The 20,035-nt window shown below is 38.5% G+C and overlaps 1 protein-coding gene across 1 annotated transcript in view; it reads left to right on the top strand.

Annotated features, from left to right (window-relative positions):
• SUCLG2 (succinate-CoA ligase GDP-forming subunit beta) overlaps positions 1 to 20,035 on the top strand; it is a 258,302-nt gene that overhangs the window by 121,846 nt on the left and 116,421 nt on the right. The window contains exons 3-6 of the mRNA XM_044754403.2: positions 9,509 to 9,608; positions 10,514 to 10,604; positions 15,847 to 15,999; positions 17,523 to 17,612. Of these exons, the coding sequence (XP_044610338.1) occupies positions 9,509 to 9,608; positions 10,514 to 10,604; positions 15,847 to 15,999; positions 17,523 to 17,612 (434 nt within the window). The remainder of the gene's footprint in view (positions 1 to 9,508; positions 9,609 to 10,513; positions 10,605 to 15,846; positions 16,000 to 17,522; positions 17,613 to 20,035) is intronic.

A 20,035-nucleotide genomic window follows, 5' to 3' on the forward strand; every position in this document is an offset into this window, starting at 1 on the left:
CGTATTGTGGTTCTGAGATCGTTCATCTCTCTTAGGGTGGGTCATTTCTGGCTTCTTCTTACCTCCAGTGTGTGATCAACCACTTTACCAATTTAAAATGGAAAATAAAAGCGTCCTGGATTCCTTTTTATGGCACATCACCAAGCCATTATTTGGAATTCTGTATCTCCGGCATTTGGAACTGTAGCAGATTTTGTCTGGAATATATGTTTATGTGCAGATTGGGAGGGGCTGAACATAGACTTTATTGCTGCTTTTAAACAGCTGCTTAGTTTGAATCTCACTAACCTCTTGGGGACATTTCATAGGGGCCCTTTGGAGAGTTAGCTTACCTAATTGGCGGCTTTTTAAAGAACTGTCAATCTAAATAAAGAGGTAAACTGAGGCAAGCTCAAGAAAATAATGAATTTATTTGGAAATAGCAGAGGAATTGAATTTGGAACAAGCAGACTATGGTGAACCATGGGCAAGTCCGAAGAGACAAAGGGAAAGCCAACTTTTATTAGGTTTTAGGAGGAAATTGGGGAGGGTTGTTTTGAGTACCAGTTCATTGGAGACGAACAAGCGTTGCAGGTTGTGGCAGTTCTTATTGGCTGTAAGCAGTGGTAAGTGCATCGCTGTTGGGGCAGGGAGCGATTCTTTTCTTAAAAGCAGGAAATGAAATTCCCTTGTGAAAAATGTCCTCCCTTGTACCAAAGAAAGTAACATTTTTAACATCACGGATGAGAAGCTGAGCCGGAGAGAATTTTGTACAAAGAATTCTATACAAACTGACCTCGTATCTTCTTCCTGTTGGTTCTCAGGCCGCAGCAAGTGGTACGTGCACGAGAGCTCCCCCTTCAGGGCTTCCTGACTCTGTTTTAAATGAGGTTTTCCTTTCTTTATTTTCGCATCGCCATGATAAAATTGGAGATCTTAAAAGCACTTAGGATAAAATGACTAAATTTAACAAAGACCATAATTGTGTTTTTGTATCTATCTGCTTTTCTTGAATATAGGGAAATAAACTTTAATACGTAGAGGTTTTCTGAAGATCTGAAATGACAAATGTGAGTGCTGAATCCTGGCGTGCTTTACTGCTTAATTTGAAGTGGGGCCCTAGTGATTTCTAATTTAAATAGGTAATTAAGAAAGCCAAACAAATATAGATAGAACAGCAAAGTAGGTTTTCTTATTTGTTTATTCCTTCCTGTCTCCACCTCCCACACCCCCCCACCCCCAACCCTGTCTATCTGGAAAACTCACAACTCTTCTTAATGGCTCTTCTCTCTTCTCTGCTGCTCAGCCTGACTTGACACTGTTTCCCCTTCTCATGTATTTGATTCTTAATATTTATTATAGCATTAATATATTTCAGTAGTTATTTGTTTTTATCTGTTTCCTCCAGTAGATTTTAAGATTCTGACTTTTTCTTTTTCTTTAAATTCCCGCAGAGAAGTGCTCAGCAGAGGTTTTGAAAGGGCAAAACTTCTTCCTGCCACTCTCGATTTTCTTGTATCACACTTTAGGCGGTCGTGTTGTAAGATCTTGAGCCATGTTTCTTGAAGAGATGCCCCTCAAATACAGGCCTCCCTGACCCCATATCATAAAACTGTAAAGGCTGATTGGAAGGGAACATTTAAATATTCAGGACAAACCACAATGGATAACTGCCTACATTTATCTCACATTTTAAACTGTTATTTTTATGAAAGCACATGAGAATTGCAAAAAAAAAATTTAAATTGGTACTGAAAAGATGTAATGCTCCACCCGTAATACCACTCCCTACCCGCTTAAGATAACCTGTTAATAATTCGGTTGTTGTCCATTTAGATTTCATTATGACTATATAATGATTCACAAATGTGAGTATTTATTTTTTTTAAGTAATAATCATTAAGGGCCATTTAAAGCTTATAGTGTATGTGGGGGGCATTTTCCCATGTTCATACATGACGATATACATCATGGTTAGTGGATATATATTATTGTGTTACTTCATTATGTGGATATATAAAATTTATTTTTCCAATCCCAAATGTCCAAATGCTCATGGGCATTTTGGTGTTTTTTAGTGTTTCATCATTATAATTACACTGCAGTGAAAATCCTTCTTTCTGTAGTTGATTTTCATAGAAGAGGGGTTTCTCTACCAAAGGGTTTTCTGTGAGCAGTGGGCAGATGGACTCCTAATTGTCTTAGAACATTCCAAGTGCTTCTTACCCATCATGAATTTTTCAGGAGCGTGGAAGAGATGCCTAGTCCTATTCCTTGCTTTGCACTGGGCTCAGGAATTGGTGAGAAGGATTTTGAATGCACTCTGTAACTGGGAAATCAGGCATGTACAGACCTGTCTGGAGAAAGGATCTGTAAAGAGTAGAGCTGGTTAGAGAGTCAAGGGGTTCCTGCAAGATGCTCTCTGTGAGTGAGGACAGGAGATGTCTGGGCAGCAGAGGCTGCAGCTCTAGGGGCACAAAGATCTCAGGTTTGGGGTGAGGTGGTGCCTGATTGAGCTTGAGTCTCCCCTGGAGAGTGTGTGTCCTCAGGGGTAGAGACTGTGCTGTTGAGCAAAATAGAGGCACCCTCTCTGTATCTCTGGGGGCTCAGGCACTCTGCTTGAGAAGCCCTTGAAAGGACCCTCTTGTGAGAAGCTGAGGGATCTTCGTTGGTTGCCGAGAGGGAGAGGCCTAGAGGAAGCTGGTGGTGGTGTGGTCAACAGACCGTGGGCAGCAGAATGAGGCCAGTGAAAGGCAGTGGAGCTGTCTCCAGACAGTAGCATATGAGAACATCTCTCACCAGATGGACAGCCAGGTAGAGGAATTGACTTAAAGAAAAGAAAACAGGGAAAAGGCAAGAGTTCTAGTCAAGATGGTGGGAGATCTTAGAATACTAATGATATTGCTGTGAAAGTGAAAGAAACATCTTTAAATATGGGTGCAACCAGGCAGTGTGTATATTACATACATTTTAAATTTCATAGTCCTTTCAATTAACTCTGAAAATAACCTTCATGAGTTTATTTTCCCATATTAGTTCTGGGCATTGCCACCTTTTCCCCCCTCTTTATCATCACTGGTTAAGGTTAACAGGAGATCCCCTTTTATGTCTCTATTATCAAGTAGCTTCCGCTGTCTGCTACTAAAGGACTGATATGCCCTGGCCCAGGATAGGTTCTGAAGCCACTTAGAAAAATTTCAGAGCTGTTAATTCTGAACCTGCAACAGTAATGGGCTCTGCCTTCAGATGTCTTTATCATCATCTGTAGTAATTTATACTGTGTCGACTTGGTTAAGGTGGAATTACATTTCCCAGAATCTCTTTCCCTATATAATTTCAGGTTAGAGTTGACCAGATTTGGAATTTGCACAGAATTTGGAGGGTAGCCCTTACCATCTGATGGGATGATGGACAGATGTAGACATGCTGGCAAGATGGCCCATGTTCCTCTCTGCTCCGTATCCGGCTATTTTCCCTACTGCTGACCTTGCTGATCAGCACAGACCCAGACCCATCATGAGATGATGGCAACAAGTCCCATACCCTTCTCCACAGCTCCTGGATGTGCTGGTTTCTGTGGTTGGCAGGTTGGTGACTCCTGTGATCCTCCAGCCCCCACCTTCAGACCTACCCTTTCTCAGCATCTCACGGAACTGTGTCATCTTTAATTCCTGTAATAAATCCCTTATCCGTAACTCATAGTAGTTCTGCTTCCCTAACTGAACCCTGGATGAACACATATTTGCCTTGAAAATCAGAGAAAAAATGATTTTTTTATAGCTAGTCCTCCTTTATCCTTATTTCCCTTCAAATGTACCACAAAATACTGTAGAAATACTGTTGGTCTTCGTGAATGCTTTTCATCTTCCATAACCGTTTCTAGGATCTGTTGAGGTTACAAATGTCACACAGGTATTTTTATTATCAATGTATATCATTAATCCATCATGTAATCTGTAAGACCACAGTAAAATTTTCTTCTGGAAATTTCTTCTTTGGAAGAAACTTTTTTCCTGAAAAATTGTCATTTTTAAAGTGGTTTAATTTGCAGAAGATTTGTTTAATGTCCTGTGGTTGCAATCTTATAGTATTAGAAATTCTTTGATTAGCTACAGGTGCTTGAATAAGGTCACGTGGATATTTTTGCCATCAATTTTAGGAGGTTCTATCCTTAAGCTTTCTTATAGAAGTATGTCTTTTAATCTAATAGGCAAACTCTAGGATTGGTTTATTGTATTAAACTACAGAAAGAGTAAGTTATGACAACTGAATCAAGCTTCTCTGGAGGTAATTTTTATCTAGCTTTAAAAATTTTATCACCACGGAGTGTGTATTAATGGTTGTGAAAGCAATTAATAACATCAGTGACAAGATCAGAAGAGTGGGCTAATTTATCATTATAGATTTTAATGAGGCCTGTAATCTAGTAATAAATATATAATGTTTTTAAAAGTATGGCAATATGAAAAAATGATTTATTAGGAATTTTTATAGGAACTAAAATTAAAATTACTCCCTTGAAAACAAGAACATGTTCTGTGTTAAGATAATATTATTGTCTTCATTATAATCAATAAGCTGTTCAAAGTGGCATTATCATGCTCCCACAGTATCCAAATGAAGGAATTATTTTAGATAATGTGGAATTAATTGGCTACCATGTTCAATAGGATATTTAAGATATAAAACTTACATAAAAGCTTTATCACTAAAGGATTTCTTAATGTGAAATAATGTCTTCTTGGACAGTTTTCTATTTGTATCACAAAACCCCTGTTCTAGAGATGATCTTGTTTCCATCTTTTACTTATGTTTATAAATCACTGTTTTAGGTATGTGCAGTTTGCATCTTTGATGGCTAACAGTCTGGTGGAGAGCCAGGTGTCTCTAGTCCTAATTCAGTCTAGGGTTGTGACCAATGGGGAAGTGGCATATTCTAATGTCTTGTATGTTTGGAATTCTCTGTCCCAACTTTGGTGAGCCCATCTCAGATATGTTGAAAGTTGAAATAATTGTTTCCGTCTCAGAGATGTCATTGGGCATATTGAAAGAGTCACCACAGTATTATCTTATTCCTAGCAACCTAGTTACAACTTGAGCAAATAGGAGTCAATCTATAGGAGATATTACATTAATGACTGAAGATGAGTAATTCTCCAATTTTATGTTCAGGTTGTGGTGTCATAGTGAAAACACAGAAGTTAGCTCATTTCCTTTTGGAAATTGGCACTTAGGCCTCTAACTTATCACCTTATAACTGTGTGTTCTTCATAAAGGTTTATCTTTCCATAATACCCTTCTGCTCTTCTCTTGCCTCACTTACTGCCTTCTCCTTGCCTTCCTATAGTAGATGAATCTGAAATACATTGTAACTTTCTCAATTCAGGATTCTATCAATCCTCATGAAAGGTGATTGTCATACTAGAAATTACACCTAACAGCTGTGCTGAAAAGTGGCTGTTCCAATTTTGCTCCAGATAGTAAACCACAGAAATCCTAGTCCCCCCAACCAGTCCCATATTTTTGACTCCCAGCTGAGGGTCCTCAGAGTGGTCAGCTCGCTGCAGTGTTGCTGTGTAGAGTGCCACGTTTGGTACTTAGGAAAGTATTAGATTTTGGAAGAGAGCAATGCTGAGTAAAATCCAGTTCAGTAATGCAAATATTTGCTTCCTTACTAAACTGTTTAAAAAGGATGGTTGAAAATAACTTACCAATATTCTTGATTAACATTTTCAGACATTTACCATGGCCCATTTGCATTATGGTTCTGAACTACATCTTGTGGACATTATTTTGCATAAATGTGTTTTCAGAATGTCATCTCTAAAAAGCAAAGTGAACCAGTTTTATAAAGCTTGCCTAATTAAAGACGTTTCTTATTTACCCTATTTAGGTTATGCTTTCCTTAATGAATTTAATTTTTTTTCTTTTAAATTTAATAATGCTTCCAAGAATGTTTATTATCCAGCATGGGACTATTGGGGGACTATAAGAATTGGTATAAAACTGGTATAAAGTTGGTATAAAACAGTATTACTGCAATTAGAATGACACTTGTTATGGTAAAAAAAAGAGAGGAAAAGAGACAACATTATTTTAATGCAGCTAATAGAGTGAAACGAGACCATGGAGTGAGGTTTTTTTAGGCTTTCTAAGTGACTATAAATATCGTTCTCTTAACTGGTATGGTATTTGACAGTCTTACATAGCCATAAGTTTATCAAATATGTCTCTTACAGTGCTTTTTCTCCTAAATATTTACAAATTATAGTAAACTGGTTCTCATCAGACTGAGTAGAAACCTAGCTGTGAGCCCTGCTTGTTATCAGAAACTCACATGAAAAGGAACAAAAGAGAGTGAATGTGTTGCATGTTTAGGCTACTGCATATAAGAGTAGCAGTTAAGAGCAAGGAATTTGGAGTTATATAGACCTGGATTTTACCACCTCAGAACCCAGTAATATGGCTATCAATGTATAGGTGCCATCTATTTCCACACAAGACCTTTTAGAGTCAGTGTTTTTTTCCCCCTCCATCTCTTTTTAGCTTGTTATCTTAAAGTATGATTAAATCATCTTATGTATGCAGACAAAAATTGAATTTGTGTATGGGATATTCCTTAGTAATTATGTTTGGGAATGGGGAGGTAATGTAAAAAAGAAATCTAGAGATTTGTGTGAGTTTTTGGAGAAATGAGATCTTTAAATAAAATGGAAACAGTGACATTAAGTGTAGATCAACTTGGTAAATGCTGAATGAAGAGACTAGTTACTGTTCAGTAGGATTTGGTCACTTTACCTAATTTTCAGTACTTTGGGTAAATAACCACATGAATTCAATTCTATTTGTGAGTTTCCTTCAAGATGAGAAAACTTCCTTTACTTTTGGCTACTGACCTTCTCTACTGATTTAGCACTTGAAATCTAGCCAGAAGAGATGTTTATAGTGATGAAGTTGTTTTTGGCCTAGGGTATAAATTGCAGAAGATGTACCTAGATTGGATATAGTCTTTTTCTATTTACCCCGATATGTGGCTGTACAGTCTCCGAAGTGGTTGCTTGGTCTACAAGCTGGGTGGCATGGAGTTTGACATGTGGTCAAATGGTAATACGTACGTTTGACAACACTTCATGGAGGTCACAGCTGTTTCTGTGTCTTGACGTTTAGTGCCTAAAGCTTATCTAATCAAGCCTGTGTAATGCCAATTAACAATGCCCAATTAGATATGCTGTCCGGCCTTCAAGTTTTGCTCTTGGCAGGCTTGGAGAGGAAAGCATCTTTCTCCTGGATGACAAGGATTTGAAAAATGGTAATGGCAATCGAATGCTGGTTATCCTTTTCAAGATCTGAAAGAAATCATGATTAAAAACTTGAATAGGCAACAAAAAAGTGTTTTTTCCACTTGATGTCTTGAAAAGAGAAATTGGAAATGCCTTCCTATATACCACTTTTTTAGTTAATTGCTGGAAATAACTATAATGATGATAGCTATCATATTTTGACTCTTTTTTTTTTTTTAATGCACCGGGCATTGAGATAAGTGCTTGACCTACTATATATCATTTATTCTTTACCTGATCCTAATACTAGATTACTTTATTATGACCATTTTACAGATGGGCATGCTACTTTTATCTTTCTGAATCTCAATCTCCTCTTCTCCACAAAGAAAGTGCTAGGCGGAGTGGGAGATTTTAACTCAGGTCTGTTTAACTTCAAAGTCCTGTTTACTCCTGTTCTTACCTGCAGTAGCCTAAATATCCAATAAATCCATTTTACTGGGTTCCTTTCCTGGTGACTTTTTGATAATGAGCAGTCATCATAGCTTGCCTTCTACTCAGTTTGATGGGAACCAGTTTATATAAGACATGATTTGAGTGACGTTATAATGGTTCATATCCAGGGCAGAAACAATTGTCATAAGGTACATAAGGCAGTGAAGAAAGACCTATAGTTTGCTTCTGAGAAGAGGTGAACCCTGATTTTCTGAGTGTAAGCAAATATGGGAGAAAGGAAGACCAACTAATAAAGACAATGGATCGGCTGGAGTGACTATCTTATTCAATGCCTTCATGGTGTCAAATCCTTCTGTAGCTCCCCTTTGCCTTCATGATAAAATCCTCTGTGGCTCCTTGTATTTGAACCTTTGCCTGCCTGTCTATGAGTAATAACAACGACAGTTAATAGCTGAAACAGCCAACTCTTATGAGGCTCTCACTTTACGTGAATGGTGGCAGATACCAACAATTTTTTTTTTTACCATCTCTGCTCCAGTGGAAATAATCCTCTTCATTCTTTACAATATACAGAGGTAATACATGGACTAATTGATTGTGGCAATAGTCTTTCATTAATGATGTGAGTTTTCAGGCTCTTGGGATAAAGTGTTTGCATATATTATCTCATTTAATTCTTAAAGCAATCCTCATCATTGTTTCACAATTGAGTAAACCGAGTCTCAGAGACATTAAGTAAGTTGCCCAGTGTCACACGGCTGGGTAAGGGATGAAGGCTGGATTGAAACCTGGGTATGCAAATTCTAAACCTGGTATGCTGAACCAGAAAACAATTAGAACCTTCTAGAAGGTTGCCTGACTTAGTTTTCTGATTTTAGACAAAAATGAATCCCAAACAGACAATGCCAGCTTGGCCTGAAGATGAGTCCTATTTGGTTTATTAAACATATTTGACTTGAAGGCTGCCTTTTTTCTTTGTTTCTTTTTTGTTTTTCTGGTAGTTGGGGAGCAGAGCATTCCTGTTTGCAGTAGGCCCCATCTCTATCACTGGGCTGCTTCCTACACCCAGCTTTCCTGCCAGGCCCATAAGCATATTTGAGTTTATGACTCTAGTCTCAAAGGTCATGAACAGACAGTTCACTCTTTCCTTGAGTGTGTTGAGAAATGAAGATTCCACAACCACTTTCTCCTACGATGTTTTGTTTCCCTGCCAACATCTAAAAAATATCCCTTGCTTTTAGTTTTAATCAATTTCCTCCCCCCTTATCCAACCCTATCAAAATAGAGAAGAACAACTCAGAAAACAGTTGGTTTCCAAGAATACGGTTATTAAATTAAATACTCTATTTGCATCTTGTCTTTAAACCTTTCCCCCGTGTAACCCAGTCTTCCGTTTGACATCTCAGATGGCTGACAGGTAGTTAGCTTCTCTGACTGGCAGATTGGTGCTTCTGCCACACGGGAGTGTCATTAACAGTAAAATTAGTACCTCTGGCTTGGATTTATTTAGCATCTTCTGACACTCCAAAGAGCAAGGGAACACATGCCTTGCTTTCCCTTGGGATGGTCGAGTATTAGATTAAACTGGTAGGAAATATTTGAACATCCTCCATAAACAGACTTTGTGTTTAGGCACATTGATGTTTTTTGAAGTTCTTTATTGCCTTCGTTTTCAAAGTTGGTCTGAGAGAGCTTTTACCACCTTTGAAAGTTGTATGTCGTTACCACTTTCCTTGTTGTTTAAAAAAGAAAGGATTTTAAATCAGCTACCAACACTGGATTTTCTTTTTCAGATGCAAAAGAAATTGTTTTAAAAGCACAGATCTTAGCTGGAGGAAGAGGAAAAGGTGTCTTCAGTAGTGGTTTGAAAGGAGGTGTTCATCTAACAAAAGAGTAAGTCTGGAGGTTTTAATTCCCTTGTCTTTGGGCCAAGCACGTATGGAAGATCTTGCTGGTGATTGAAAGGAGCACTGAAAAAGAGGGTTGGGGTGGGGTGAGGAGCAAGAGGTAGCAAGTAGAGGAAACAAATTACAGGTAGAGGGGTCTGGCAAGGCCCGTTTTCCTTCTGCTTCCATAAAAGGATTTTTCTTCACTGACTGGTGAAAACTTGACACTCCTCCTCTCCTAGAGAATCAATGGTTTACCATAAATCTTGGAAAGGACACCACTTACAAATTAAATGCTGCTTCCATAATGTCACTGCCCTATTCAAGAACCTGCAGTGGCTCCCCATCACTAGTGGCGTGAGTTGTCCCTCCTGTGTGATGGTCCAAGCCTTCCTTTATCAGAGCCTATCTGTTCAGCTTTATCTCCAGTATCTCCCAGGCCCGAACCCTTTCCTCTCCTCTCCTTCCCATACCTTTTCATTATTTGCTTTGATCCTTACCCCCTCCCTTTCCCTCTCATGGGTCAGTACTTCCCAAACTGCCCACTATCTAGTCTTTGTCATTCAACTCTTATCTAAATCTGTTACCTATTTTGGCACTGTCTCTTTACTATGACTGTAACTTATTTGGGGATGGAGGAAGGCAGAGGTCAGCAAGCAGCTTTTCTTTTCTTCCTCCCCTTCCTTCCTCCCTCTGTTGTTCTCATTCCTTCATATCTGTTTTGCTCTCAGTGTGCCTCTGGTACATAGGCACATAGTATGATGAGCAGAAAGCCCCGTGAATTCCTTGAGGGTAGAGGTGGACCCTGTGCAGTATAGACATGAGGATATAATATAGACTCTGCTTTAAAATGGTTTTCAACGTGGACGTTGATTTTCCTTTCTTTTTCTCTCTCTCCTTTTTTTCTCTTAGTCCTAAAGTTGTGGGACAGCTGGCTAAACAGATGATTGGGTATAATCTAGCAACAAAACAAACTCCAAAAGAAGGTGTGAAAGTTAACAAGGTAATGTGAATGCTTTTGGTCATTTTCCATGCATGTGTTAAAAAAAAAGAAAAAAATCATACTTCTGTTTTGATAGAATCTAATGAAGCAGTGCACTTTGGTGATGTGCCATTTTATTCTTTAAACCTCATTTAATCTGTTTAGAATGTGGTATGACTTTGAGGAGAAATAAAGAGGGTTCTATAATAGTTACAGTGTTTGTTATTATTATCAGCATTTAGCAAAAGCGGGTGGGTGAATGACCAGAGCAGTAGCCTGCCCTTTCAGAGAACAGACAACAGTCTGTTTGAAACTGGAAAGCTCTTCGTATGATAGCTCCTGTACTCAGTGAGGGACATTCCTGCTCCCCTGCAGCCTCACCCTGTGTATCGCAATTACCTGTCATGGTTGTTTTTCTAAGTGTTCCTACACCTTACTTTGAGATTACTACCATCTTGAGCCACTGTTGTTGCTGTGAATATTGTAAATTTGTAAGTGTAATTGTGAGGTCTGTTGGGGCATCCAGGTGTACATAGGGTGCGTGCACAGCTGTGTGCGTTTGCGCACGTGTGTGCACACACAGAAAATAAAGCCCAGAGCAAAGTGGCCTGCTTCCGTCATGACATTGTGAGTGGCAGGGCTGAAGCCAGAACTAACTCTTCCTCCTATCCATCTGTTCACCTTTGCTATACCCTCCCCATGTATGGAGACGCCAAAACTGGCTACTTGATTTGCAGGACCCCGTGCAAAATTAAATGTGGGGACCCTCGTTCAAGTTTCAAGTCAGGTACAGCAGAACATTAAACCAAGAGACCAAGAGTGGGACCCTTCTGAGCATGGGGCCCTGTGCATCTCCACAGGTCACACACCCCAGCCCTGGGAGGCACAGTTGGTTAGCAGTCCCTGTCGTAACAATGAATTAGGGCCCAACATTTTGGGGAGACAACGGTCTGCTCTGTTGACACAGCATCACAGTTGATGATCTCCACCAGTGTGCCACGTTTGGGGAAACTGAGGCAGTGCATTCTAGTTTTACTTTTCAGAGAGAGTTGCGTGGAAAATTCTTGATATAATAGGAAAAAAAAATCACCAGCTGGTTCTTAGTGTACTGTAGGAGGGTCTATTCTGACCCAGAAAAGGGCATGGAGCTGGCGGGAGATGGGGATACTGGCAGCTCATCAGCTCCTTCACTCTGAGAGCACAGGGCCTTTCCAAATGTTACGGAAGCAAACAAAGAAAACAGGTTATGGTTATTTCCCTTTCCCGCTGCCTCTCAGGTAGATGCAAAAACTGTTTAAAATTCAAAAGCATTTTTTTGATTTGTTTTTCTTCTTCCCACACAGTATTTTCATTTCCTTTTTAAATCTGGTTGTGAACCTTTACCTGTGTTACTTCTTCAAATTTGTCCACAGAGCACATGATTACTATTTTTCTTTATAGTAATTCATTGTCTTATATGGACACATAGATTTTTAGATTAAAGTTTGTGATACTTTTTAAAAGCATGTAAAAATACACAACGAAGATTCACACTATATAGATAATCCGTAAAATTAGTCTGTAGATAGGTTCCTGGAATACGGGAGATAAGTGCATTTTTGTAAATTGAGTCATTGCCAAGAAACTACTAGAGTGATTTATTTTTAAGTAGTTTTTTTTCTGATTGCAAAAGTGATTAACGTATGTAAAAAATTCCAATAGTACAGAAATATAAAAATTAGAAAGTAGAAGTTGCTTGTATTCTCACCACCGAGAAATAATTGACATAATATTGTTTCTGTCCTTTTGCTCTGTAAAATGTATGTTACCACATCTCTGTAACAACAACATTATATTCAACTTTAAGGAACGGGCATTTTTTGTTTATGGGATCTTAGACATCAATCAGAAGTCCCCATCTTTTCATGTGCCTGTTGGCCATCTGTATATCTTCTCTGGAAAAAAAGGTCTGTTCAGATCCTCTACCCATTTTTCAATCAGATTGAAAAGATGTTCAACATCACTAATTATTAGGAAAATGCAAATTAAAACTACGGTGAGATATCACCTCATGCCCATCAAAATGTCTGTTATTAAAAAGACAAGAAATAACAAGTGTTGGAGAGGATACGGACAAAAGGAAACCCTTGTGCACTGCTGGTGGAAATGTAAATTGCTGTAGCCACTATGGAAAACAATATGGAGATTCCTCAAAAAATTAAAAATAGAACTACCATATGATCCAGCTATTCCACTTCTGAGTATTTATCCAAAGTCCAGGAAAATACTAATTTGAATAGATATATACACTCGTATGTTCATTGCAACGTTGTTTACAATAGCCAAGACTTGGAAACAACCTAAATGTCCATGGATGAATGAATGGATAGAGAAGATGTGGTATATGTATACAATGGAATACTACTCAGCCGTAAAAAGATGAAACCTTGCCATTTGCAACAACGTGGATAGACCTTGAGGGTATTATGCTAAGTGAAGTAAGTCAGATAGAGAAAGACAAATACCATAAGATTTCACTCAAATGTGAAAGGTAAAGAAACAAACACATAGATAAGGAGAATAGATTGATGGTTACCAGAGGGGAATGGGTTGGAGGGAGGGTGAAAAGAGTAAAGGGGCGCGTGTGTACAGTGATGGATAAAAGCTAGACTTTTGGTGGGGAACACATGTATTCTATATGGAAGGTAAAATACAATGATGTACACCTGAAATTTATGCAATGTTATAAATCAATTAAAAAAAAGAAGTCCCCAGATTATGGAAATTTTGAGTTTCTAAATTTGTTTGAGAAGCTATATAATACATCTGTACACATGGGATATTTTTTTCTCAATCTGTGCCAGTGTGTTTGAGTATGTTCCTTAGGATAGTAATAGGGGATGTGAAACAGTATTACTCCTCATGTGCTCCATGATTCACTGTCAGTAATGGTTACTGCTCTGCAATGAGTTAAGTTCCAAAACTGAGTTTACCTTTATTCTTATCTAATCACAGTCCTGTTACAAATAGTTTGTGCACTGGTACTCACCCACAGCCCGTAATTTGAGTAGCACAATATTGAAAGCAAAGAAACAAACAAAAATATGTTCAGTGGTCAAATAGGGTAAAGTAAGTTAAAAAGCTTTCCATGCTGGAGGACTCCACCAAAGGGTGTGTTGACGATATTGTTTGTGTCAGTCACAAGATGAAGCTTTTGTGAAATGTAGCTAACTGAGCTCTTCATGGCATGAGTGTTCATGGAGTCCATTTAGATTCTCTCTGTAATAGTTCCTGTAATATTCTGACATCCTGGGTCATATGTAATAATGTTAAAAAATTGGTTTTTATATAAAATTTCTTGAATTATCTATTGACAACCATCATTTTCCTGGGGATGTTTTCTTAAAGAGTTTCTACCAAGCAGGAGCTGTTTGAGACAGCAGCTGGTCTTTACAAACAGAAATTTGATGGAATGCAGAGCACATCTGTCAACATTTTAGAAGATTAAGAATAGGACTCTTGAATGACACTTATCCGAAAAAGTTACAATGTTGTGTTGCTTCTAAGAATAACTACTGAAAGTCGTTAAATCTTATACACGAGTCTAGCTCTGTATTAGAAAGTGAACTTGAAATCAGAATGTTTCTGTGATAATCCCAACACTGTGTGCCAAGAAATATTTCTTTACTAATCATGAACTACCATTTATGATGAAAGAATCAATGGTATTATAAGGTATTTTATTTTTAACTGGTGATAAACTGCATAAAGATTTGAAAAGGAGTTCTATATTCATTACATGATAGCTTTTTAGATCATCATATATTTATCATTTCCTGTGACTTAAAACTTAGGTTTTTGTGGCATCTGGGTAGCTAAAATCGAATGCTGTTGCATCTGTAACTTTTTGTGAAACGTATTACTGAACTACTTTTAGGAAAAGCAGTGTAAGTGTTTTTGTTATTTCCACTTCTAGTACTGAGTGTTTATGAATGTTCTTTTTTTCTTTTACAATTTATACAAGACATCTTTTACCATTTTTATTGGGAGTATAAGTTGATACAGCCTCTCTAGGGCAATTTTATAGTATTTATCAGATTTTAAATATGAAGAGTCTAAAACCTAGCCATTTTACTTGTAAGTACCTTATCTACAGGGAAACTAAAACAGCGAGCAAAGATGTATGTGCAAAAATAATCACCAAAGTAGCATTTCAGAAAAATTGAAGTCCATATAAATGTCTGTTAGTAGGGATGTGGTTAAATAAATCTTGACATATAAGTACAGTGCAGAGAGAGGACCTTGGAAAGATGTCCAAGTTGTAGTGTTAAGATTAAAAACAAGAAAGAAAGAAAGAAAGGCTTTTGAGTATGTATAATATGCTTCCGTGTGCAGGATGATTCCATGACTGTAATGCTTGCAGATGGATAGAAAAAAAGATAAAAGTAATTACCAGTGGTTTTTTGTGGGAGGGCTGCCACATGCTCTTTCTGAGTCTGTGCAGAGCAAAAGGACACCTGGCTGAGTCAGTGAGTGGGGAATGAAACCCTTCCATCCCACTTGTCTCTTGCCCATTTGTGGTCCTGGCGTGTGACTGCATCCTCTCCGAGGACAGGGTGACTTTTTCTGATTATCACAAATGTTCCATATGGGCTCAAGAGCATCCTGACTCCTGGAGCCCAGGAGGTTTGTTTGTGCAGCAGGGGGCTGCTTTCACTCTCTCATTTATCTTCCTTTGCTATTGTTTGCATTATTTTTGAACAAGGAAATGTTATGTTTGTAATTTAAAAGAAAGCATAAATTGAAATAAAGATACAGTGATCCAAGAGACAGAAGTATACAAACATATGAAGCATCAGACATACTGTAAAAAGAATCCTTCTTTGGCAATCAAACTTGGTTTCCTACCAGTGCAATCTGAGAAAAAATCAGTGTAGTAATATATATGTACTGTTAATGTCTCAAATTAAAATAACAGCTGCTTCCCTGGAGTTTTTCTTAAGTGTCAGGGTTTCTCAAGGAAGAAAAAAAAAGATTAAAGTAGGAAGGTTCCTTGAGGCAAACCAAATACCTGTCACTTGAACAAGTTAACAGGATCAATTAAGGAGGTGAAAATGGGCATTGTGCGCCATGAGAGCAGAACTCTCAAATCTCTAGAAGCTAGCTCCTGGGTTTAAAGAGCCTGAAAATGAAGCCATTTGATTTGTGTAGCAAGTTTTTATAGATTTCCAAGTAGAACTCAGTTTGATGCTGAATTAATTTGACTTTCCCACTAATGTGGTAGGTGATGGTTGCTGAAGCTTTGGATATTTCCAGAGAAACCTACTTGGCAATTCTGATGGACCGGGCCTCCAATGGCCCCGTACTGGTGGGCAGCCCCCAAGGGGGCGTTGACATTGAAGAGGTGGCAGCTACAAATCCAGAACTTATTTTTAAGGTATGTTTAGATTCATGGCTGTACTTTGTTCACTGATTGTTGTTGTACAAGCTGTTAAAGATTTAATGTGGGGTCTGAGACTGGTAGCAATACATGTGTTTTGGGGATTTAAGGCAGAAGATGTGCAGTCTTTTCTCTTCCTGGGCATCCAGTTGAAAGCTGGGTAGAATCAAGGTATTCACTATTCGAGGTCTTTTTCTCTTCCTCTCCCTTCCTTCTTTGCTCCTTCCTGCCTTTTCCTCCTTCCTCATTCCTTTCTATCCTACCAGCCCCTAGTAGTAAGCAATGGGACAGGATTGTGATATTTCCATTTCCTCTTGGTTAACTCTGCCCCATTTAACAGTGTGTCTAATCCAGCAATGCTCTCCTAGGAGACCAGATGTGAATGAGAGACTACCTGGATGTCTCTCTATAGTATTGATGTAAAATAGAATCCTTCTAAGGTCCACCTTCTCTCTGGTTGCTTCAATCCTTTAAATCTTGTCCTTTAATTGATATTAGGATTAGTTTCTAGTCAAAGAGGTCAGAGGTCATCTTAACTCGCCAGCAAGTTTCTCAATGCCTTTAAGCTTCATTTTTTGAATCAGTGAAATGAAAAGGGGGTAATATCCACCCTGCAGAATTGTGAGGATTAAATGAGGAGATGTGGATAAAGTGCTTCTCAACCTTCCTCGGCTATAAGAAGAAAAAGCCAAGGTTGTTAGAACTTTAAGTCCAGTTTTTGATTCTGGATTCTTAGTGTCAAAAACGTCACATTAAAAATTTCTGGCAGAAATATTCATGATTTCTTTTAGAAAGTGATTCAAAAAGTGGGAATTTTATTTCTTGAACCGCTTTGTTTGGATAAGGTACTGGCGCTTTGTTGATTAGTTTTAAAATATTTTCACTAATGTTACATATTTCAGTTAACTGCCTTGGAAGTTAAATTGAGACTTTACATGCTGGCATACCAATAACACCTAGTCATTTGCAAAATTAACTTGATTTAAAACAAGCTATTCCACTTGTGAAGAGAATATATGAAATAATGTGTATGAACAGCACTCAGGAGTTGGGGAGAATGGCACTTTGTAGAGATAAGGTATTATTAATAATTATATCAATAGAGTGTTTAAATCATAAGGTGATATTTAACCTATGTATGACAAGCTCTAAACTTAACAGCAATATTAGGCAGGAAAACCTTACTTTGGAAACCTTCCAAAAGATGTCATAAAAATTAACTGACTAAATATTCGTCAGTGCCATCTGTATAGTAATTAAAAGTGAAACCTGGCATCTGATTGTCTTGTCAGCATGCCACCCTGAAGAATTATATAGTTTTTGGAAAGGCTGTTTTATAGATGGTCTGCTAATTAAAACGTACCCTATAGGCAGCTGCGGTATGCCATGCTCAGAGATCTCTGGAAAGGTGCCGCGCTTTAATTACTCATTTGCAAATAAATACTAAGCATTTTCTTTTGAGGTTGTAAATCTTCACATTTGACTGTCTGAATTTTGCTTATTTGATTTGTTTTTACTAGGAGCAAATTGACATTATTGAAGGAATAAAGGACAGCCAAGCTCAGCGGATGGCAGAAAATCTAGGCTTCCTTGGGCCTTTGAAAAACCAGGTACCTGAGTGATTGGAGACCATTGTGTCTGACCTGTTTCAGAAATCATTTGGAAACCTGCTTAATTGCCTCTAATGTTTGTGATTAACAGGAAACAGGATTATTTATTGTTTTGTATCTTTTTCCTCCAGCTGTGTATGATGAAGGAAAATTTTTTCCTGGTGTTCCAAAAGCGGATGTTTATGACATGTGTTTATGTATATATATATATATCAATGTTTGTGAAAGTGTGTGTCACACATAGACAAATACATTTTGTCATGTATGTTCGTCTCCTTATTTTTTTCTGTGGCATTGCAGCTCCAGCCCATGAATTATAAGAGGCAGCACTGTGATTAGGAGCACAGGCTGTAGAGTCAGGCGGACCTGAGTTTGAATCCTGTACTGTTACCCAGCACGTGTGACTCAGCACGTCTGAACATCAGTTTCATCATCTGTAAAATGGGGATGATGAAATCCTAACTGAGAGGGTTATTGTGAGGAGTGAGTACGCTAATGTATGAAAGTGCTTATTCAGTATTCTGGAAAGGTCAGTTATTATTGTTATTAATAATACACATTACTTACCTAATTGCTATTCTTTCATAGCTAGTGAGCATTTGAGATGAAGATTAATTAATAACATGAAGGTGATATTTTACTGAAAACAGCTTAAAATATGCCAAATTAGTAATTATATCCCTTGACTTCAAAGATAGAAAAATTATCCTCCAAGCTATTAAGGGAGAGTGTCTGTCTTGAGCATCACAGTGCTGCACTGTCCTTGGTCCGGCCCATGGAGCTTGATTGTATGTCTGTATAGGCAGGCTTCCTTGTCCCACAGCTAAATCAGAACTTGCTGGCTGTTTTTTTCTTCCTCCATTACTAAGAGAAGCCACCTTAATAATCGTACATCCTGTGTGTGTGCATGTGTGTGTGTTCCCCTAAGGCTCCAGGATGGTACAGAGTATTTCCTTTACTTTAGTTAGGTAGCATTCCTCCAATAAAACAGGAGATTTTGAACTCCTTTCTTTCTGGCTTTACTTTTTTTTTTGACTGATTCTATCTCTGGAAGTTTAAGGCTAACAATAAGGAAGTCATAGAAGAGTAAAGCAGAATAAGAATTTTAAAAATATATATATGTTTGAATTAAGAGAGGATGCACTTATTTGAAGATAGAAGGAAAAGCTCCCTTAGAAATCTAAAGATTCAGGAGATTAGAGGGGTCAGGGTCATCTGGGACTGACCCTCAGTAGGAAATAGAAAGAGGCAGGATTCTTGAACAGTTAGAGGAACTCATTGTCCTTTCTGAGACTGGCATAGAGATGCCAGGGTAGTGGTCTGTGAAAGGAAGACACAGATGCTTCCTGAGTAAGGGCTGGTTACCCCTGGTTGGTTACCCCTCCTGAGAATGAGGCCACTAACTATATTAGCTATCCATTTGACATTTATTAAAGGGCTTCTTGTGTAGCAGTGGTGGTCACCAACAGCCACTCTCCCACATTGTCACTGTGTTCTAGCTACACTGTTGTACAGTTAGCTCCAGAACATGCTCAGTAACCCCGTTTACATCCTCCCTATCCCTTTGCACATCTGTATCCTCTTAGTCATTTGTGGTCACCTTTGTTGGATCCTCGTCTGCAGCATAGCAGGGCCTTTGTCCATCTTCCTCACTGCTGTGTTGCCAGCAAAGTGCTTGGCAGATATGTCGGGTACCCAAGAAACATCTGTCACATGCGTGAATAAGTGGAATAACACAGCTGGGATGTCCACTTTGAAGAGATTCCTAGGGAGTCAGCAATAGGTAGCTGTGAGCAGCAGGAAAATAAACTGGATTGGGAAAAATCTACTGACCACATGGTTTGAAAGCTCAGGAGGTGCATATGACAGAGAGTTCTAGAGAAGGCAATCATAGTATTACATGCATCATAAGACAGTTTCCTCCCCACCACATATTATAACAGAGAATTGAGTTATTTATAGCTGTTGAATGGCTGAATCATGTTTTCCCAGAGCCCTAAACACTCTAGGTTTTAAATGAGTTACCTGTGGAAGAAAGATGAATGTGCAGATCCTCAGGGATCACTAGTAGCAATATTGTCATTCTATTTTTAATTTAATGTATTGAGAAAGGAAAGAAACTTTTAAATTTATTTTTGTCATTCTTTCATTGCTGACTACTGAAAGGCTTTCACTCTTCGTTTGCTCAGCAGTGTTGGAGTGAGCACTGACTGGGTGCTGCTCACTCTGCTGGATCCTGGGGCAGAGAGACAATGAGTGGTAGCCATTGTTCTTCAGGGATTCACAGAGCAGTGGAGGCAGCCTCCTGGCAGTGAAGAGAGGAAGAGGGATGCGAAGGACAGCGTGGGGAGAGGGGGCGAGCTCAGGTGTAGGCGTGTTGGAATTTGTTCATCTAGGGACTCCGGTTATCTTTGTGCAGTAGA

The sequence above is a fragment of the Equus asinus genome, chromosome 21, assembly GCF_041296235.1.
Source record: "Equus asinus isolate D_3611 breed Donkey chromosome 21, EquAss-T2T_v2, whole genome shotgun sequence".
NCBI lineage: Eukaryota > Metazoa > Chordata > Mammalia > Perissodactyla > Equidae > Equus > Equus asinus.